This window comes from Pongo pygmaeus, chromosome 1 (assembly GCF_028885625.2).
Source record: "Pongo pygmaeus isolate AG05252 chromosome 1, NHGRI_mPonPyg2-v2.0_pri, whole genome shotgun sequence".
NCBI lineage: Eukaryota > Metazoa > Chordata > Mammalia > Primates > Hominidae > Pongo > Pongo pygmaeus.
In genome coordinates this window covers 29,298,097-29,321,078 of record NC_072373.2, presented here as the reverse complement: position 1 = coordinate 29,321,078, position 22,982 = coordinate 29,298,097, and the positions used below count along the sequence as shown (strand labels likewise).

Here is a 22,982-nt window from a genome sequence, read left to right as displayed (position 1 = left end):
CTGCAATAATCAGTCACTGGAAATGGACTGCATTGGGAAGAGGTGTGGTCCTAGGTGAGACAGCTCTCCATTGGTAGGGCAATCCCAGAAGAGTCTGATGGCAAATGGGGCAGCAAAGGAGCCAAAGAACAGGTACTGGGTGCTCGGCATATGTTAATGTGCTTCCTCTGTTCCCACCTGAGTTTACACTACAGGAGAGGCTTGGAATCTAAGGAAGCTATTTATTTTTTTATTTTCATTTTTTTGAGACAGAGTCTTACTGTGTCGCCCAGGCTGGAGTGCAGTGGTGCGATCTCGGCTCACTGCAAACTCCGCCTCCTGGGTTCAAGCAATTCTCTTGCCTCAACCTCCTGAGTAGCTGGGATTACAGGTGCGTGCCACCATGTTCTGCTAATTTTTGTAATTTTTTAGTAGAGACAGGGGTTTCACCATGTTGGTCAGGCTGGTCTCGAACTCCTGACATTGTGATCCACCTGCCGTGGCCTCCCAAAGTGCTGGGATTTCAGGCATGAGCCACCACGACCGGCCAAGAAACCTATTTATTAATGCAGCTCTCCAGTTATTCTGGAAAAAAATACAGGAAAGAAAACAGTGGACACGAATATTTAAGGCCCTACAAGGTCATATTCCCTCTGTAAATGAACATCTAGGCAAAAAGGATGGGATCAAGGACTCTAGTGTCTTGGTGTGGTAAATGCAATCTCATGATGCAGCCGGCTTGCCTTCTTCTGTGCTCCTGACTCTCAGGCTCTCGCATTGTCTCTCTCTTTCAAAGGCTCCACACTAATTTTGGGAGGGGTAACAAAGGCGAAAATTTTCTGACAATTAAGCTTCAATGGTTAAGAAACTGGCTTCAGTATGAAGATAGACTGAGTTTCTTCATGTTATTTCCTTTAAGTTTCTACTAGTTTCAGTATATGTTGGAAGCAATAATAAAGTTTGAATTGCTAAGTCTTTTCTCTGGCTCAGGGGGGCAATATAAAGTAATACAGTAGCAAGGTTTGGATTTGAGTTTGAATCCCAGTTCTGCCATTTACCAACTGGGTGACCACAGGAAAGTTAATTGCCTCAGTTTCCTCTTTAAAATGGAGATAATAGTTTATTTAAAGGGCTGTGGTGAGTATTCAATGAAAGGATATATTTGAAACCCTTGAACCCGGCAGCATACAGTAAACTCTTAATAAATTTTAGCTATTATGGTGATGATGATTATTATTTAAAATTGAATCTTTAGCCTGAATACCATCAACACAGCTGAGCAACTTTTCTACTTCCATTTGTGGTAATGAATTTTAAGGCACAAGCAAGAGAAGCAAAAGAAAGCATAAACAGAGTGTCCAGAGGGGAAGTGGTACAGAGAGAAGTAATGAAGAGAAGCAGAACTGGAGAAAAGGAACTGGTATGTGGGATGCACACTGACCACCTGGGGTACCACAAGTTGCCTACCTCTTTTCTACCTACTAGTGGAGCCAAAACCCTAGCTATTTTTCTCACCTTTGCTTCATTCCTGTGTTCCCTTAACTGCTGCTTTTCATTGTTCTGTGGAAAATGAATACAATTTTTCTAATCTCAGAAAGAAGTGGTGAAAATTATTAACTCCTAAGCACTTAGATTTTTTCTTGATGAAAGGTACCATGCATTACAATGCTTTATATGAATTAAATGCCCCTTTTGAAAGTAATAGTATTAACTTAAAGTTTACATAAAAACCACAAACTTGTGTCTGTATATAACAGTATCAACATTAAAATCATATTTAAAGAATTAATAGACACAAGCAATTTAACCCCAGAGACTTCCTCAATAACATATAACTATTTTGGTAAATCCTAAGAAACACATGATTCTTAATAAAATTTATAATCATACGAAGAGCAGGAAAAAACAAATTTATATTAGAAATAAAGCTTAACCTTGCTTTTAACTCAGAGTGGAAATTCAGAAGTAATATTGCCCACTCTGATTACTTTGTTTCTCTAAAGTTCTATCAAGGTCACATTAATATAAATACCTTAACTACTTTATCTCAACAATTTCCTATAAAATTTAATGCAATTTAATGGTACATTCTTGCTTTGAAATTACACTGGTCCCTTGCTTCTATGGAAGGCAATTTATCTGATGTATAATAGAAAATCAAAGCAGATTAGAAGAGACAAGAAAAAAGAATGCAAGAGCATAATAAGTTCTGTTACCAACACTGACTGTAACTTAGGCGCTACACAGCGTTACCTGGAAAACAACATGCCTAGCATCTTTTCTTGGTTGAAATGGTTCATTTCTTGAATGTGCTTCAGGAACCAATCATAAATCAGGTGTCTTGATGCCCAAGCTAATCAAGAACCCTATCAGTAATTCTCTTAACATTTATATTTGAATCATAAGGAACAAATTAAAAAATATATAATGCACTTAGTGTGTCTGTGTACATACACATGTATATATATGCATACCCAGTACCAATGCCCCCAGCGATTTTGATTCAGTAGGTCTGGGGTATGGCCTGGGAATCCATATTTTTAAAAGTTTCTCATCAGTTAATAGCATAGCTAAAAAAAAAGTTAAAAATAAATAAATAAATAAATAAAATTTAAAAAATGAAAAGTTCCCCAGATGATTGCATATGCAACCAAGCTAAAAACCACTCGCTTAGGTAACATAAAGAATCAGATAACACTATAATTATTTACCTAATGAAATTACTTTGTATCATTTATAGTAATACCTCATAGTTGTAATATGGCTGGTTAATAACTCCTGCTATGGCTTTTCCTTCATAAGCAATTCCAATAAGAACTGTTACATTGTCAAGAAGACCTGCAAAGAAGAAATAAATATCAGTTATATAACTTGCTCATATTATGACTCATCATTACTACATCAATTGCTCCAAGTTAGTTTTGCAGTTAAGGTATAGAATTTGCAATGATTCATCCGTGATCAATCCTATTTATAGCAAAAGGCATAAATGATAAGCGAGCTGGCCAGAAACAGCAATAGGATCTATGGCCACTTAATTGAATTGGCAATCATGGTCTCATTAGTACAATGTGTAAACCAACTAAATAAAGCAGCCATAACTCTATAGCCATCATCATATTCCTCTATGCCTCTTCCACCATCATCCAACTCATCCTTACCTGCCGAATCACTTTATATTCCTGGATTACACTCTAGACTTGTATTTCAAGCCTTTAAAGCAGAGTTTCTCAAAGGGAGGCCCAAGGACTATCAAGCAGCATTAGAATTAACTGGTGTACTTTTTATAATACAGATCTTCTCAGGCTCCTTCCCAGAACTAGTGAATCAAAATCTAGGAGTGGGGGACAAGACCTAAATAAGCTTTCTAGGTGCTTTTATACACATTAAAGTTATCTAGAGCTTCCTTATTTCGCAATGGGTTCTACAGATGTTTTCAGCACACACACATACATACACATGTACACACACACTATGATTCACCCATTATAGAGATGTCTCATTCAAGAACAGTAAAATAGTTTTTTTCTAGTAATTATGATGAATTTTTTAAGCCATGTCCTGAGAGGCAATACAAGAAAATTTATGTAGATCTTAATTTAATTTTATTATTATTATCATCATCATCATTATTATTATTATTTTCTTTTTTTGAAACAGAGTCTTGCTCTGTCTCCCAGGCTGGAGTGCAGTGGTGTGATCTCAGCTCACTGCAACCTCTGTCTTCCGGGTTCAAGCAATTCTCCTGCCTCAGCCCCACAAGTAGCTGGGATTACAGACGTGCACCACCAGGCCCAGCTAATTTTTGTATTTTTAGGAGAGAAGGGGTTTCACCATGTTGGCCAGGCTGGTCTCGAACTTCTGACCTAATTATCTGCCCACCTCAGCCTCCCAAAGTGCTGGGATTACAGGCATGAGCCACCACGCCCGGCCTAGATCTTAATTTTAAAAATAAAACTCTAAGCTTAAAACCTAAAACTTGCCAGGTGTGGTGGCTCACACCTGTAATCCAAGCACTTTGGGAGGCCCAGGCAAGTGGATGACCTGAGGTCAGGAGTTCAAGACCAGCCTGACCAACATGGTGAAACCCCATCTCTCCTAAAAATACAAAAATTAGCTGGGCGTGGTGGCAGGTGCCTGTAATCCCAGCTACTTGAGAGGTGAGGCAGGAGAATAGCTTGAACCTGGGAGGCAGAGGTTGCAGTGAGCTGAGATGGTGCCACTGCACTCTAGCCTGGGCAATGAGCAAGACTGTCTTAAAAAAAAAAGACAAAACCTAAAACTCTGGCTCTGAGCTTGTTCATTCCTACATTTATATGGCCAATTTTATTTTAATTTTTTGCTCTCTAATTGTTCTCATCTTAGATAAGGAGAAATATTGTACTGTGTTTTAAAACCCATCTTTAGAAGGTGAGGCTATGAAATGTGAAAGCAGTTCACAGATTAGGGGAGAATGAATGGGGAGGGCATGGGATGGTGGTGGTGGCAGAGCAAGAGCTACACAGTTGTACTCGTTATCGTTTTTATACCCCAATAAAGCTGGGGTTCACTATAGTCATTTTGGTAACACTGGTTTAATATGTTATTCTCATCTGGGAGACATTAGAAGTGTGGGGCTGGTAGAGTATGTGGGGGGTGGTATTTGAAGGAGATGAATTTTCTTCTCCTGTCTTGACAATCAACGACATATGATAACCATGAGCACAAATATAGCTTTAGGGGAAAACATAACACATGATAGTAGCTTTCCATACAACATACAAAATATCAAATATTTACAACTAACATCATATCCTTGTCCCACTGCTGTCAAATATGAATACAAAAGAGATATCAACCTTCGGTATATTCCTTGGTTCCATCCAGAGGATCAACCCAGACCACGAGCTAAAATTAAAAAGAGAGAAGGAAAATATCTAAATCAAGCATACAAAATTCTAAAAACAGATTTAAATAGATTAAAACTACTCTTTTTTTCCTGTTTGAAATTATATTATGGATGGCTTAAGTTAATGTCATCTGTTTTGAGATAGTACAAAAACCTTATTCTTTTGTAATCATGGAAAAAGTCCATTTGAATAAGAGAAAAGTCTGATTTAAGAATTTTCACGCCAGGCACGGTGGCTCACACCTGTAATCCCAGCACTTTGGGAGGCCGAGGCGGGTGGACCACCTGAGGTCAGGAGTTCGAGACTAGCCTGGCCAAAGTGGTGAAACCCCATCTCTACTAAAAATACAAAAATTAGCCGGGCGTGGTGGCAGGTGGCTGTAATCCCAGCTACTCAGTAGGCTGAGGCAGGAGAATCACTTGAACTCAGGAGGCGGAGGTAGCAGTGAGCCCAGATCGTGCCATTGCACTCCAGCCCGGACAACAAGAGTGAAACTCCGTATAAAAAAAAAAAAAGGATTTTCAACATGAAATACTTAACTGATAGAAGTTTGTTGTCACTTGAACACTAAGCACAATGAATATACTGATCTCTAGATCATGGTACAGGGAAAACTTGTAAAGTGGCATAAAAAATGTTTTGAACATGTATAGTTGCTACTCATTATTATACATAAGTGCTGATTTTAAAAAAACAACAGTCGGATTATCTTAAGGACACAGTCCATACAATCCAAAGAAAAATGAATAATAAAACTGGCAGCAGATTTAAAAGGAAAATTCCTTCTGTTTAGGACATTTAGTATGATTCAGGATATGCTGCCTTTAACCACTACAATGACAACATTATGTGAATTTCTGAGTAAGGGAGTGTTTCTGATGGAGGACAGACACCACGTCTCATTTTCTTTTCTTTTTTTTTTTTGAGACAGAGTCTAGCTCTGTTGCCCAGGCTGGAGTGCAGTGGTGTGATCTCGGGTCACTGCAACCTCCACCTCCCGGGTTCACGCCATTCTCCTGCCTCAGCCTCCCTAGTAGCTGGGACTACAGGCACCTGCCACCACGCCCGGCTAATTTTTTGTATTTTTAGTGGAGATGGGGTTTCTCCGTGTTAGCCAGGATGGTCTCGATCTCCTGACCTCATGATCCACCTGCCTTGGCCTCCCAAAGTGCTGGGATTACAGGCGTGAGCCACCACGCCCGGCCCCACCATGTCTCATTTTCTTTGTTTCCTCCATACCACAGAGCAAAGTGTCTTACTCATAGTAAGTCTCCAATGAATATGTATTAAATAATTAAAAATTAGAAAACTAAAGACGTTATGGTGGCTATCTGAAGTCACAGATTTAACTTAAGCAACTATAAAAAGCAAGCAGGATGATATTTATGGTCTTCTAAAAATATAAGGTAGCAACCTGTTTCATAGCCTTCTATCCCCAATTACCAATGAATGTTTTACTATCAGATCTACTAAATATCTACTAAATAACAAATTAGATTTTCTTCCTAAAAGTATTTATTTATTTAATGAGATAGGGTCTCACTATGCTGTTCAGGCTGGAGGGTACGTGTAAAACTGTACAAGGTAGGAACAAAGTACGACAACTTACACTTCCCAACTGCAAAACTTAATACAAAGCAAGAAAGTGTGGTACTGGCATAAGGATAGACATATAGACCAATGGAATATAACTGAGAGTCCATAATGAAACCCATACATCTATTTCTTTTCTTTTTTTTTTTTTGAGATGAAGTTTTGCTCTTGTTGCCCAGACTGGAGTGCAATGGCTCAATCTCGTCTCACTGCAATCTCCGCCTCGCAGGTTCGAGCGATCCTCCTGCCTCAGCCTCCTGAGTAACTGGGATTAAAGGCATGCGCCACCACGCCCAGCTAATTTTGTATTTTTAGTAGAGATGGAGTTTCTCTATGTTGGTCAGGCTGGTCTTAAACTCTCGACCTCAGGTGATCTGCCTGCCTCGGCCTCCCAAAGCACTGGGATTACAGGCGTTAGCCACCGCGACCAGCGTGAAACCAATACATCTATGGCCTGCTGATTTTTCACAAGTGTGCCAAGGCCATTCAACTGAGGAAAAAATAATCTCCTTAAGAGATGGTGCTGGGGCCAGGTGAGGTGGCTCAAGCCTGTAATCCCAGCACTTTGGGAGGCTGAGGTAGGCGGATCACGAGGTCAAGAAATCAAGACCACTCTGGCCAACATGGTGAAACCTCATCTCTACTAAAAATACAAAAAAATTAGCTGGGCATGGTGGTGTGCGCCTGTAGTCCCAGCTACTTGGGAGGCTGAGGCAGGAGAATCGCTTGAACCCAGGAGGTGGAGGTTGTGGTGAGCCAAGATCACGGCCCTGCACTCCAGCCTGGTGACAGAGCGAGACTCCGTCTCAAAAAAAAAAAAAGAGATGGTGCTGGTTGCAGCCTCAACCTCCATGGGCTCAGGTGATCCTCCCACCTCAACCTCCCAAGTAGCTGAGACTATAAGTGTGCACCACCACACCTGGCTAATTTTTGTATTTTTTGTTGAGACAGAGTTTCACTATATTGCCCAGTCTGGTCTTGAACTCCTAGACTCAAGCAATCCAACGACCTTGGCCTCCCAAAGTGCTGGGATTACAGGTGTGAGCCACCATGCCTGGCGCTAAAAGTATTTTAAATAATGGTTTTAGAGTGGAAAGGAAACCCATAGGATGAGAAATTGAACTCTAAATCCATATGGTTGCCTGATACTTCCATGTTGGCTCTGAAAGATATCAAGTTTCTGGTTGCCCCTATTTTATAACTACCAATTTTTCATCTTACAGGCAAATTTTATTTCCTTTACTATGGCAAAAAGCCCAGGTTAATAGAGAGTTGAGTATAAATATGGGTCATACATCTTCTTCTTTAATAGCACTGTACTGCGATGGGCATGGTTGCTTCAGTATTTCTTCCCACTGACTGTCTTCAATCAGCTCTTGATCCACTTCCTCAGAAGGCAGATCCTAAAGCAGAGATAACCCTAATGGTTACTGAAGCCGTTTAGTGTTTACAGAGTATGCTTTGTCTCATTAACAGAAGAAATGCAGCATCACAGTTTTCACTAGTTCTTCCGGTTTACCATTTATATTTAGAGCTTTTAAAGCAAACCTTAAAAATTTGCAAAAACAACCATATGTGGCTCATCAAAATTGACTAAATGGTTCCAATGTCATTATACTGAACAGAGTTTAAAAAGAAAAGAATTTGTAAGTATTATACACTCATTTAAACAAGTGTCTCTGACAGCAAATAATTCCCTTGTATTACATGAGATGTCAATTCCCTCACTTTCTTTTTTTTTTTGAGACGGAGTCTTGCTGTGTTGCCCAGGCTGGAGTGCAGGGGCACCACCTCGGCTCACTGCAACCTCCCCATCCTGGGGTCAAGCAGTTCTTCCTCAGCCTCCTGAGTAGCTGGGATTACAGGCATTCACCACCACGCCTGGCTAATTTTTGTATTTTTAGTAGAGACAGGGTTCAGTTTCACCATGTTGGTCAGGCTGGTCTTGAACTCCTGATCTCGTGATCCGCCCGCCTCGGCCTCCCAAAGTGCTGGGATTACAGGCGTGAGCCACTGCGCCTGGCCTAATTCCCTCACTTTCAAAGTGTTATAGTCTTTGGATAAGTATGCAAATAAGCCTAATTTTAAAAACACACAGATGACAACAAAACCCATTTTATTCCAAAGTTCTAGATCTCTGCCCATCTTCCAGTTTGTATGCTGGGTATAACAGTAACCACATCTTCTATGGTCAATAATTAAGACATCTGGCTTAGAAATAGACCAAAATGTCTTAAAATCAGATATTTCCAAGTCCAAGGAATACAATAATTATTTTTGTATTTAAAACAATAAATACAATGCTTAAAATCATAATAGTGGTATACAAATCATTAAAGTGTCAGTTATAACTCCATTTGGTAAACAGGGATTTAAAAAAAAATGTCTGTGACGACTCTTACCTCTTCGCCTATAATTGTGAGTTTGGGGAATTTCCGGGCCAATGAAGAACATATGCTCATCTGTGCCAATCGGTCAGCTTTGGTCTGCAGGTCTGTTGCACAGGTCTATAATAAAGAATGCAAATTTTAGCAGAGCTAATGAAAAATAAGTTGTCCTCTGATTCCTTGTGCATGAGTGCCTACAAAATTTAGATTACACTGTCAGTTTTTAGAGTCATAGAACTTAACACCAAATGAGTTAACTGGTTTCTTGCCTTGGTTTTTCTCAAAGGATTAATAGTGGGTAAAGTTTGGAAAGGAGCTTTTAAATAATCTAGAACATTTTCTTCCCTAGTTTAGAAATTCCTTATCTCTAGACATCAACCTTTTGCTTAAATAGGTTAAGAGATAGGAAATGTATAACTTTTCAAGGCAAAGTTAATAGTTATTAGAAAAGTGTTCCTTGGCTCTTTCTATAACTTCCACATTAATCCTAATCATAATAATTCAATAGGTCTTCAAGTTGATTCACAGGTATAGAGTAAGAAATCCTATCTGGTTTTTTTTTGAGACGGAGTCTTGCTCTGTCGCCAGGCTGGAGTACAGTGGCACAATCTTGGCTCACTGCAAACTCTGCCTCCTGGGTTCAAGCAATTCCCCTGCCTCAGCCTCCCGAGTAGCTGGGACTACAGGCACGTGCCACCATGCACGGCTAATTTTTTGTATCTTTGTAGAGACGAGGTTTCACCATGTTGGCCAGGATGGTCTTGAACTCCTGATCTTGTGATCCGCCCGCCTCGACCTCCCAAAATGCTGAGATTACAGGCATGAGCCACCGTGCCCGGCCTAAGAAATCCTGTTTCTAAAAATCTAAAAAACACGAATATGAACTGCTGTAATATTTAACATATAGCTCACCTATGGCACCCTCACTCAATCAATATGTCAGATAATCATGCTAGTGAAAGAAAAAAGTTTTGCAAGTGACAACCACAACCTCCTTTGTTAGTCTGCTTTCAGAGCCTTATGATATATTGCAATTTATATATGCCTGGTTAAGTAGATTTACAGATTATATCATTTTAGTAGAATTTGTTCGTTTGTTTGTTTTGAGATGGAGTCTCACTCTGTCACCCAGGCTGGAGTGCAGTGGCGCGATCTCAGCTCACTGCAACCTTTGCCTCTCCACTTCAAGCAATTCTCCTGCCTCAGCCTCCCAAGTAGCTGGGACTGCAGGCGCCCCCCACCACGCCTGGCTAATTTTTGTATTTTTAGTAGAGATGGGGTTTCACCATATTGGCCAGGCTGGTCTCAAACTCCTGACCTCGTGATCCGCCCACCTCGGCCTCCCAAAGTGCTGGGATTACAGGCGTGAGCCAGTGCACCTGGCCTCATCTTAGTAGAATTTTAACAATACTTTGCAATGAGATAAGGAGTCATTATGAAAAGCAAACTGTTTTATGCCTCACTGAGATTTGCTGTATATCTCAATGCAAAGTACTATTCTGCTAGAATGTAAGCTCTACAAAAGGATTTTATTCCCTAAAGAACTGTGTCTAGCACATAGTAGGTGCTCTATAAGTACCTTTTGAATGAACCTACTCAAAAGAATTGTTGAGTTTGAAGATTAGTTATATATCAATCAAGTTTGTAGACCACTGCTGTAGAGAAAAAAAAGACACATTGAAAGCCATTCCACTATCTGAGGAAAGCAATTCTCTTTTCCTCTCTAAGATAAATATTTCCTATTCTATCAACATAGTTCCAGACCTCATCATTGGAACCTTGTGTGATAAACTGATTTTGCTGTTTTTTAAAAACAAGGTATCAACGGAAGGATATAAACTACTAGAAATGCCTGAGCAGTACAGAAGACAATGAGAATATTACCTTTTTTCCCGACTTAGCATTACATCTCTGTTCCTTTTTAGCTGCCTGGGTTTCAAAATTGTATGTCTAATATAATCTCAACATAAGATCAACTTAAAATAAGTGATGTTAAGGAAAAGGATCTGAAAGGAAATAATTCAAAATATTGGCAATGGTGGCATGATGGATGATTTTTGTTTACTTTTTGGCATTTTTCTCCATTTCCTACTTTTCATAATAGAAAACACTTCATAAAAAATGAGATTAGGGGCTGGGCGCAGTGGCTCATGCCTGTAATCCCAGCACTTTGGGAGACCGAGGTGGGCGGATCACAAGGTCAGGAGTTTGAGACCAGCCTGACCAACATGGAGAAACCCTGCCTCTACTAAAAATACAAAATTAGCCCGGGCGCGGTGGCTCATGCCTGTAATCCTAGCACTTTGGGAGGCTGAGGTGGGCGGATCCCGAGGTCAGGAGTTCGAGACCATCCTGGCTAACACGGTGAAACCCCGTCTCTACTAAAAATACAAAAAAATTACCCGGGTGTGGTGGCAGGCGCCTGTAGTCCCAGCTACTCAGGAGGCTGAGGCAGGAGAACGTCATGAACCCGAGAGGCGGAGCTTGTAGTGAGCATTGTGCCACTGCACTCCAGCCTGGGCGACAGAGCGAGACTCCATCTCAAAAAAAAAAAGAAAAAAAATACAAAATTAGCTGGGTGAGGTGGTGCATGCCTGTAATCCCAGCTACCCAGGAGGCTGAGGCAGGAGAATCACTTGAACCCGGGAGGCAGAGGCTGCAGTGAGCCGAGATCACACCATTGCACTCGAGCCTGGACAACAAGAGTGAAACTCCTTCTTAAAAAAAAAAAATTAATAATAATAATAATAATAATATTAGTAGCCCTCTGAAAGCAGCAGTATTATTCTGTTGGTTATTACCAAGCATGTCTGTGGTCAACTAAAATCTCTTTTTCAAACAAATTTGAATCAGATTTATCTTACATAACTTGAACATGAATACAGCGCTTTATATTATTCCTGTTATAATATCCTGTTAGATTTGGTCCACTTTTCTCAGAGGTTGCAACTATTTTGAATACTTATTCTGTGATCAAATGCATTAACTAGCCCGCTCAGCTTTCTCTTATTGACAAATCTGATAAGTATGCTTTCTGTATCATCTTCCACTTCAGCTAACACATTCCATATTTTTTAAAACTGTACGTTATTTAATGATTAAAGAGAACAGTACAATGTCAGGAGCAGAGTCCTGTGATCAGCCAACAGTGATCCTTTTCCAGGATGAAAATGACTCATGAATTTAAATTTGTGGATAATGTTATTCATCCAGTTATGAATACACCTAACCGTGGCTCAGGATGGGAGATGTCGTCTACATAACTAAAAATAGCTTGAATATTTTCTTAAATAGAAAATGACAGACTATAACAAATGTTTTGCTTAAATCAAGATATCTTCTATTTCCTCTATGAGCAGGCCCATAAATCTATCAAAAAAGGAAATGAGATTTATTTCATTTGTTCTTATGAGTTTTTTTTTTTTTTTAATATTATTTATTTATTTATTTTAGAGACAGGGTTTCACTCTGTTGCCCAGGCTGGAGTACAGTGGTGGGATCACAGGTCACTGCAGCCTCAAACTCCTGGGCTCAAGCAATTATCCCACTTCAGCTTCCCAAGTAGCTAGGACTACAAGCATGTCCCACCATGTCAGATGGGGTCTTGCTATGTTGCCCAGGCTGATTTTTATGTTAACTTTTTAAAAGCAATTACATTGAATGCTTTATAATGAACTCACGTCAACTTTTTTCTAAGTTGTTTTTTACTCACATATCTCACTTTTTCTTATGGTAACAACCCTAGATAGATATATCACTTATAAGTGAGTGACTTAACTCACTCTATTTTAAATTGTTAAAGTGTTAATGATAAATCATATCCTATCGATGTTCTCACTTGGAAGAAATTACAACACAATTTTCCTTAAAGGCTATAATAAAGAAAGATCTAGGCAAAGTGTAGTGGCTCATACCTGTACTCACACCCGTAATCTCAGCACCTTGGGAGTCTGAGGTGGGTGGATCACTTGAAGCCAGGAGTTCGAGACCAGCCTGGGCAATATACTGAAACCCCATCTCCACAAAATAAAAACATTAGCTGGGTGTCATGGTGCTTGCCTATAGTCCTAACTATTCAGGAGGCTAAGCCAAGAGGGTCCTTTGAGCCCAGAGCTTGAGGCTGCAACAAGCTATCAGTAGGACTGTGCCACTGTACTCCAGCCTTGGGTGTCAATGTGAGACCTTGTCTCTTAAAAAAAAAAAAAAAAAAAAGATTACAATAAAGAATTTAAGGATTAAAAGTCAATATATGAAAACTTATGTGTAAAATTTGTAATGTGAGGTAATAACCAAATCCCAAGGAAGATATATATATATATATATATATATTTATGTATTTTTTTTTTTTGAGATGGAGTCTTGCTTTTGTTGCCCAGGCTGGAGTGCAATGGTGTGATCTCAGCTCACTGCAACCTCCGCCTCCCAGGTTCAAGTAATTCTCCTGCCTCAGCCTCCTGAGTAGCTGTGATTATAGGTGTGCACCGCCATGCCAGGCTGATTTTTATATTTTTAGTGGAGATGGGGTTTCATCATGTTGGTCAGGCTGGTCTTGAACTCCTGACCTCGTGATCCGCCCGCCTTGGCCTCCCAAAGTGCTGGGATTACAGGCGTGAGCCACCGCACTCGGCCAGAAGATTGTATTTTAAACTGGAACACAAGCATGGTGGTATTTCTTTTAAGAATTGACTATCACTATAAACTTTCTGATAATCTATTTAAGTTTGTAATTACTATACTGGGAAAAACACCCTTGCTTTGAGTTTCTTTTCCATGAGGAAGAAAAAAATGTATCACTTTGTTTATAACAAATATTTATGTAAATGCCAGATTTTACCAAACATGTTGAGTTCACTAAGGATTGCATGGCATTGCATGTAATAGATTACTCTAGGATTTGAAGCTTGGTTACAATGCCTTGGGGATGGATATGGTTTAGAAGACTCAGACATATAAATAAAGATCTTGGAAGTAGAAAGTCTGGAGTCTTTTTTTTTTTTTGAGGTGGAGTCTCGCCCTGTTGCCCAGGCTGGAGTGCAATGGCACAATCTTGGCTCACTGCAACCTCTGCCTCCTGGGTTCAAGCGATTCTCCTGTCTCAGCCTCCCAAGTAGCTGGGATTACAGGCGCTCGCCACCACGCCTGGCTAATTTTTTGTATCTTTAGTAGAGACAGGATTTCACTATGTTGGCCAGGCTGGTCTCAAACTCCTGACCTCATCATTCGCCTGCCTCGGTCTCCCAAAGTACTGGGATTACAGGCGTGAGCCACCGCGCCCGACCTTGGAGTCATTTTCAAAGCAGAGATGGAACCCTTTAAATAAGCGTCTTGCAATCTCCCTAAGGGAGCCATCAATTATTTTAACTGATAAAGTCTGTCCACATTTTTACATCATTTAGCTAAACCTCAAGAACAAAAATCAAGTTGGTATGAAATGAGAGTTTGAGTACCTTCTCCACGATACCCAGGTCTCCTTCAGCAATAACACGTCTGACTATCATTCCTGCCTTTTGAGCAATAGAATATGCTGAGGCTACCAACCGCATCAACACAGTATTACTGGAAGCCATGGTACATTCTAAAAAGAGATCAAGAAAAATGTCTTGTTAGTTTCAAAGCCAACTACTGGTTTTATTTACTTAAATCCAACTCAACACATATTAATTGAGTGCTAACTTGGGATTGTTCCCATTAACTGAGTAAATTCTTTAATATATATTTACTAAAAGAAACTTGGAAAAAACTCCATTTGGGCATTAACTCTCTCAATAAATTCTGTATTTTTTATGTCTCTCTGCAGTGGGGCATGTCAAAGCATAGGAGAAACTGGCCTAGGATGCTGAGCATGTAAAAAAGTTTGTGTATGAGGTGGTGGGTGATGTGTAAAGTATGTGGAAAGTGCTTTGGAGGCTAAAAATATGAGATGTAAGATTTGTGTTTGAGGAGCTAATATTTTGGTGAGTTGTAGATAAAATAATGTAACCTAACATCTATAACATAAAACTAGGCAGCGCCAAAAGAGGTATGAATAGTATAAGGGATGGGGATGTAGGTGTGTAGGGTGTAATTAAAAAGGGAGGGTGTATTAGTCCATTTTCATACAGCTATAAAGAATGACCCAAGACTGGGTAATTTATTATTTCCAATGGCAAGAACTGCAATTACTTTTGCACCAACCTAATATAAAGGAAAGAGGTTGAATTGACTCACAGTTCAGCATGGCTGGGGAGGCCTACGGAAACTTAACAATCATGGCAGAAGACAAAGGGGGAAGCAAGACACCTCCTCCACAAGGTGGCAGGAAGAAGTGCCAAGCGAAGCGGGAAGAGCCCCTTAAAAACCATTAGCTCTCATGAGAACTTCCTCACTATCACTGCCCCCCATGATTCAATTACCTCCACCTGGTCTCTGCCTTGACACGTGGGGATTATGAGGATTACAATTTAAGATGAGATTTGGGTGGGGAAACAAAGCCTCACCACATCAGAGGGATTGCATATAACTACAATTATTTTCTGAAAATCAATGAATATTCTCTACTATTATTTGCCTCCATCTTCGTCAGTAGCCAAATAAAGAGAACAAGCAACCTAACAAATTATAATGAAGACCAATCACCTGGAAAAGTAAGGAGTGTCAGAAGTCTCTAGCTCCAACGAAATAAACAGAAAAAACAGCCTTTAGAAACCAGTACATTGGTTTTTTTTTTTTTTTTGAGACAGAGTCTCACTCTGTCACCTAGGATGGATTGCAGTGGCGCCATGTCGTCTCACTGCAACCTCTGCCTCCTGGGTTCAAGCAGTTCTCTGCTTCAGCCCCCCAAGTAGCTGGGATTACAGGCGCCCACCACCACGCTCGGCTAATTTTTATTTTTAGTGGACACGGTGTTGCATCATCTTGGCCAGGCTGGTCTTGAATTCCTGACCTCGTGATCCACCCACCTTGGCCTCCCAAGTGCTGGGATTACAGGCGTGAGCCACTGTGTCTGGCCTGTTCATTCCTTTGAAAATATGAATTCAGGCCGGGCACGGTGACTAACGCCTGTAATCCCAGAATTTTGGGAGGCCAAGGTGGGCAGCTCACCTGAGGTCAGGAGTTTGAGACCAGCCTGACCAACATGGTGAAACCTTGTCTCTACTAGAAATACAAAAATTAGCCGGGCATGGTGTCGCACACCTGTAATCCCAGCTACTCAGGAGGCTGAGGCAGGAGAATCGCTTGAACCTGGGAGGCAGAGGCTGCAGTGAGCCGAGATCGCACCACTGCACTCTAGCCTGGGCGACAGAGTGAGACTCCGTCTCAAAAAAAAAAAAAAAAAAGAAAATATGAATTCAAATCCTGAAATTGTCATGACTGTTCTGGATGTACCACCCACATTCCCTTCAGGACTGAAGAGCTTATTTCCCCACTTGCTGAGACAGCTGTCAACAGATGGCCCTCAGCTGCCATCTTTCTTTGGGAGTATATCTGCTGAGAAGGATCACTTCACCTGAAACGTCACAATAGGGAGATTTAAAGGCCATTTCCTACCCCAAGTGGGCTGCTTCCCCAGCAATGAAGGGCCATCCAGCTTCCAGAATACCCTATGGGGTCAACTGAGGCCTTAGCTGAGACTGCATCACAGCCCAAGATACCTTCTCCTACTTTCTTCCCTTCCTCCCCTTCCCTTCCACAAATGATCCTGAAAGCACTCCCTAATAAACCTCTTCCATTTTATCTCTGTCTTAGAGTTTTATGGGAATTAACCTATGACAAAAACTTCTCACCTCTAAATCAAATCAACATTATTTCATCGCAATAAGGGAACACATGATTGTTCTCTAGACGAAAGGACTATAATATATATATGTATGTATATATATAGTGTGTATATAAAATATATGTAATATATGTATTATATATATTTTTTATTTTTTTTATATATATATATTTTTTTGAGATGGAGTCTTGCTCTGTTGCTCAGGCTGGAGTGCAGTGGCGCAATCTCAGCTCACTGCAAACTCTGCCTCCTGGGTTCAAGCAATTCTCCTGCCTCAGCCTCCTGAGTAGCTGGGATTATAGGCGCCTGCTACCACACTCGGCTAATTTTTTTATTTTTAGTAGAGACGGGGTTTCACCATGTTGGCCAGGCTGGTTTCGAATTCCTGACCTCAAGTGATCCGCCCACCTTGGCCTCCCAAAGTGCTGGGATTACATGCCTGAGCCACCGCACTCAGCCCTGGGACTATAGAGAACATTATAAACCTCCATTCATCAATAGTCATTGTTCTACCATGACTTTCTGACTGAATATTTGATTTGATGTTTTAACCCCTTTAAAATCTTTTTTCTTTTTTTTTTTCTGAGACGTAGTCTCACTCTGTCACCCAGGCTGGAGTGCAGTGGCACAATCTTGGCTCACTGCAACCTCTGCCTCCCAGGCTCAAGTGATTCTTGCGCCTCAGCCTCCCGAGTAGCTGAGATCACAGGCAACTGACACCATGCCCAGCTAATTTTTGTATTGTTAGTAGAGACGGGGATTCACCATGTGGGCCAGGCTGGTCTTGAACTCCTGACCTCAGGAGATCCACCTGCCTCAGCCTCCCCAAATCCTGGGATTACAGGTGTGAGGCACTGTGCCCAGCCTCCTTTACATCTTGTTTCTATCATCCACATTCTATTGACAGGAATTATGAACCTAACTGGAACAATAAGTGAAGTGTTTGAAACTCTTCAGAAGGAAGATGGAATTGAAATTTATGGCTGGGCACGGTGGCTCACGCCTGTAATCCCAGCACTTTGAGAGGCCGAGGTGGGCGGATCACGAGGTCAGGAGTTCGAGACCAGCCTGACTAACATGGTGAAACCCCGTGTCTACTAAAAATACAAAAATTAGCCGGGCGTGGTGGCATGTACCTGTAATCCCAGCTACTCAGGAGGCTGAGGCAGGAGAATCACATGAGCCCAGGAGGTGTAGATTGCAGTGAGCCGAGATCCTGCCAGTGCACTCCAGCCTGGGCGACAGAGCAGGACTCCATCTCAAAGAAAAAAAAAAAAAGAAATTTATGTAAGGTAATGAATACCATACTGTGACCAATAGCTGTCTGGAAATTAAGATGAAAATAAAACGGGTTTCTTTCTTTTTTTATTTGAGACGGAGTCTCGCTCTATCGCCCAGGCTGGTGCGATCTCGGCTCACTGCAAACTCTGCCTCCCGGGTTCACACCATTCTTCTGCTTCAACCTCCCGAGTAGCTGGGACTACAGGCGCCCGCCACTGCGCCCGGCTAATTTTTTGTATTTTTAGTAGAGACAGGGTTTCACCGTGTCAGCCAGGACGGTCTCAATCTCCCGACCTCGTGATCCACCCGCCTCAGCCTCCCAAAGTGCTGGGATTACAGGCATGAGCCACCGCGCCCGGCCAATAAAATGGGTTTCTAAGTGCAGCTGACACTTGAACAACACGGGCTCGAACTGCACCAGTCCACTTTGTGGATTTTTTCCAACCAAATGCAGATAGAAAAGGTATGTAAAACCTGTAGACAGGAAAGGCTGACTTTTTAAAATATATTTTTATATTATTTTCAAGAGAGTCTGTGATCTGTTAAAACTGAGTTTTCATCTATGAGTGTTTTGGAGGGCCAACTGTGGGACTTGAGTATGTGCAGATTTCAGTATTCTCAGGGGTTCCTGGAATCAACCTCCCTCATATCCTGAGGGATGACTATATATAAAGTGTTTGTTTTATGATATCATAATCAGGCTAGATTAATTTTCTTGGCATACTAGGAGTTATATGTGGAATAAACCAGTTACAATTACTACTAATTCAGGAGCACTTCAGATAGAAAACAGAGAAACAGGGCCAGGCGCGGTGGCTCACGCCTGTAATCCCAGCACTTTGGGAGGCCGAGGTGGGCGGATCACGAGGTCAGGAGATCAAGACCATCCTGGCTAACACAGTGAAACCTGGTCTCTACTAAAAATACAAAAAATTAGTCGGGCGTGGTGGTGGGCACCTGTAGTCCCAGCTACTCAGGAGGCTGAGGCAGGAGAATGGCATGAACCTGGGAGGCGGAGGTTGCAGTGAGCCGAGATCGCGCCACTGTACTCCACCCTGGGCAACAGAGCAAGACTCCGTCTCAAAAAAAAAAAAAAAAAGGAAAAGAAAAGAAAACAGAGAAATAATTTAGTAAACACTTTGTTTGTCTTATTTCTATTCCTTTATATCCATATCCAGACATATATCTGATTTATTCTGCACTGGAAATGTGGTCTTTGGGTAACTGATTTGTTCTACCCAGATGTCTTGACCATATTTTAATTATGTGTTCGTATGCTCCTTCAATTCCCATGTTATATAAGAATTCTTTTGTAATAGGAAGATCACCTTCCCTTACGGTATGGTGTTGTTATAACTTTTCATTGATATCATTTACCTTTGAACCAGTTAAGCAACCACTTGACCCTTGTCAGGCTTCATAAATGACTCAACTACTTCCCCTTGTATTTGCCAAGTCCATGGTGTTTTCTTCCACAGAAGAACTTTCAGGCATTGTCTGTCTACTAATTTCCTCACAAAATGATATTATATTTAATAACCACCAGTTAAAGCTAACATTGGCTTATAAAACATATGAATGGGAAAAATAAGAAATAGAAGAAAATAAAAATGGGAAAAATAATGTTGATGTAAAGCACACAATGATTTATAAAGAGATTCCACAAATCACTTTTAATTGGCAGATAGGGAAATATTTTTACCATTCTTCTTTGAAGTACTTCTCTGGTCCAAACTGAATCAGTAATGAAATAGTACTATACCCTAGCCATAATCATTTTCTTACATATTTTTTAAACAGATGAATACAATGTTGGTTCTTGGTTAAAAAAAAAAAGAAAAAATACATAGCCATATTATCAAAACAAAAAATCTATACAAGAGGTCCCTTTTAGCCTTTTTAATTATGCCCCCTCCTATACTACAGTGAGATTTACCTTTTGATGATACAGGTAGATTAAGAGCAAGGCCCAAACTAGCTACAGGCAAGTTAACTGTCTTAAAGCAGTTCAAATAACACCACTGTACTTCCTTCTCTACCAGTTTTACATCTTCTGGGCCTTAAAACACTCTTGTGAAGGTGTCTTTCTGAAAGCCTAATCTAAAACAGCATAGTGCTTAAGGGCACAGGCTCTGGAGCCCACTACCTGTGTTCAAATCCTGGCTCAGCTGTGGACCTTGAGAAAACCACTTAAATTCTCTGTGCCCCAATCTGTAAAATGGAGACAATAGTACTCATAGTATAGGGCTGCTGTAATTATTAAATGAGTAACACATGTAAAGAAAGCACTTATCCCTGGCACAAGGTAAACACCAAATAATACTGGCTAACCATTATTATGATTGTCCTTATTTCGGTTATTTTGCAAGGACATTAGGGCAGTGTTAAGGGCAAAAAGTTCCTATAGCTTCTCCAACAGTATTCTGACCTTGAGAATACAAAATGATAATCAACATGACCCTCAATCAGAGCATAGTACAGGCTTTTCTTCATAACATTCTGAGCTTGAGGCTTGGAGAGTAGAGAAGAAAAAAGCTGTGTAACACTTAAGGCCATCAACCTAATACCTATCCATTTGAGAAGTCTTTACAACTGCCAAAGGGCTAGTTCAGAAGGATGGAAAAAACAACAGGAATCAAACATTAGTTTCTTCTCATATAACGATTGTGACCATATGAGGATTGGGATCTAAAAATGATGAGTTCCAGGTCAAAATACTAAAATTATTTATATTTTGGAACTTGGCCTGATGATAATGTTCGAGGTCATCTGAAAAAATAAAAATGTAAGCATAATGGAGCAAATTCTGGAAAAAGAACTATGAACAGAGGTACTCTCCTTATCAATTATCAAAATATAATATGATTTAATCAACATATGATATAAAAGTTTGGCTAGTGAGACAAATTAAGGAAATAAATTGCAGAAATAGAACCGAACACACTAAAGGTAGTGTTTCAAATCATGGGGGAAATTCAATTTTGCATAAATGGCAGGGCAGTCGCTAAACTTTTAAATACTTTTTCTTTTTTTTGATACGTAGTCTTGCTCTGTCGCCCAGGCTAGAGTGCAGTGGCCTGATCTCGGCTCACTGCAACTTCCGCCCCCTAGAGTTCAAGCGATTCTCCTGCCTCATACGGCTGAGTAGCTGGAACTACAGGCACGCATCACCACGCCTGGCTCATTTTTTTATATTTTTAGTAGAGATGGGGTTTCACCACATTGGCCAGGCTGGTCTCAGACTCCTGACCTCAAGTGATCCACCCTCCTCGGCCTCCCAAGGTGCTGGGATTACAGGCATGAGCCACCATGCCTGGTCTGAGTTGCTAAACTTTTTTTGAGACAGAGTCTCACTCGGGTGTCCAGGCTGGAGTGCAGTGGCGTGATCACGGCTCACTGCAACCTCCGCCTCCCGGGTTCAGCCGATTCTCCTGCCTCAGCCTCTTGAGTAGCTCGGACTACAGGCACAAGCCATCACGCCAGGCTAATTTTTGTACTTTTAATAGAGATGGGGTTTCACCATGTTGGCCAGGCTGGTCTTGAACTCCTGACCTTGTGATCCGCCTGCCTCCCAAAGTGCTGGGATTACAGGTGTGAGCCACTCTGCCCGGCCTGAGGTGCTAAACTTAAAAAAAAAAAAAAATGAGCCAGGCGTATTGGCGAGCGCCTGTAACCCCAGCTACTTGGGAGGCTGAGGCAGGAGAATTGCTTGAACTTGGGAGGCGGAGGTTGCAGTGAGCCGAGATGGTGCCACTGCACTCCAGCCTGGGCGACAGAGCAAGACTCCATCTCAAAAAAAAAAAAAAAAAAAGTTGAGTCCTTTTTGCATTCTTTTGATATTTTGATATAAATACATTTTGATATAAATACATTTCAATGCATGGTTTATAAAAGTAAAAAATGAAACCATAAAAGCATGGAAATAAAAATTATAAACTTCATAAGCTTGGTAAATGCCCTTAAGCATAAAACCAAGAATCCATAAAATATTCTATTGATAAATTTGACTGTATAAAACTAAAAGTTGCCAGGCACGGTGGCCTGTAATCCCAGCACTTCGGGAGGCCAAGTCGGGCGGATGACGAGGTCAGGAGGAGTTCAAGACCAGCCTGACCAACTTGGTGAAACCCTGTCTCTACTAAAACTACAAAAATTAGCTAGGCTTGGTGGCATGTGCCTGTAATCCCAGCTACTAAGGAGGCTGAGGCAGGAGAATTGCTTGAACCCGGGAGGTAGAAGTTGCAGTGAGCTGAGATCATTTGCACCATTGCACTCCAGCCTGGGCGACAGAGCAAGATTCCCTCTCAAAATAAATAAATAAATAAATAAATACAAATAAAATTAAAACTTCTACATGGCCAAAATACCATAAACTAAATAAACAGGTACTTGACAAAATGAGAAAAAATATTGTATCACATACCAGACAAATGACTTAATTTGTAAAAGATCAGTATATAAAAGCTGAATAATCCAATAGAAAAATGAGCAAATAAACAGGAACGGGCAATACCTACAAAGAGAAAAGCACTGGCCATTAAATACATACTCAGCTTCACTAATTATGAAAGAAATGCAAACTAAAACAATGAGAAATGATTATTTTATTTTTAGTTTAATTATTCATTCATTTATTTATTTTTTGAGACAGAGTTTTTGCTCTTGTTGCCCAGGCTGGAGTGCAATGGCAAGATCTCGGCTCACTGCAACCTCCGCCTCCCGGGTTTAAGCGATTCTCCTGCCTCAGCCTCCCGAGTAGCTGGGATTACAGGCAAGCGTCTCCACACCTGGCTAATTTTGTATTTTTAGTAGAGACAGGGTTTCTCCATGTTTGTCAGGCTGGTCTCGAACTTCCGACCTCATGGCCTGCCTCAGCCTCCCAAAGTGCTAGGATTACAGGCGTGAGCCACCACGCCCGGCCATGATTGTTTATTTTTGATTGGCATAGAAAAGAAAATTTGGCAGGGCACGGTGGCTCACGCCTGTAATCCCAGCACTTTGGGAGGCCAAGGCAGTGAATCACCTGAGGTTAGGAGTTCAAGACCAGCCTGGCCAACATGGTGAAACCCCATCTCTACTAAAAATACAAAAATTAAC

At 40.9% G+C, this 22,982-nt stretch overlaps 1 protein-coding gene across 7 annotated transcripts in view; it reads right to left on the bottom strand.

Annotated features, from left to right (window-relative positions):
* The window catches only part of BPNT1 (3'(2'), 5'-bisphosphate nucleotidase 1), a 30,582-nt gene that overhangs the window by 6,332 nt on the left and 1,268 nt on the right, over positions 1-22,982 (bottom strand). The window contains exons 1-7 of one of the 7 annotated variants that reach the window (XM_063671999.1): positions 22,309-22,393; positions 14,296-14,423; positions 8,864-8,968; positions 7,757-7,864; positions 4,818-4,866; positions 2,726-2,817; positions 1,495-1,539 (exon numbers count right to left, since the gene is read on the bottom strand). In XM_063671999.1, coding sequence (XP_063528069.1) covers positions 1,495-1,539; positions 2,726-2,817; positions 4,818-4,866; positions 7,757-7,864; positions 8,864-8,968; positions 14,296-14,415 — 519 coding nt within the window. In that variant the 5' untranslated portion in view covers positions 14,416-14,423; positions 22,309-22,393. Of the gene's footprint in view, positions 1-1,494; positions 1,540-2,725; positions 2,818-4,817; positions 4,867-7,756; positions 7,865-8,863; positions 8,969-14,295; positions 14,424-22,308; positions 22,394-22,982 lie in introns of those variants that run through there. The other 6 variants (XM_063672017.1, XM_054478705.2, XM_063672009.1 and 3 more) reach the window with 6 other exon arrangements.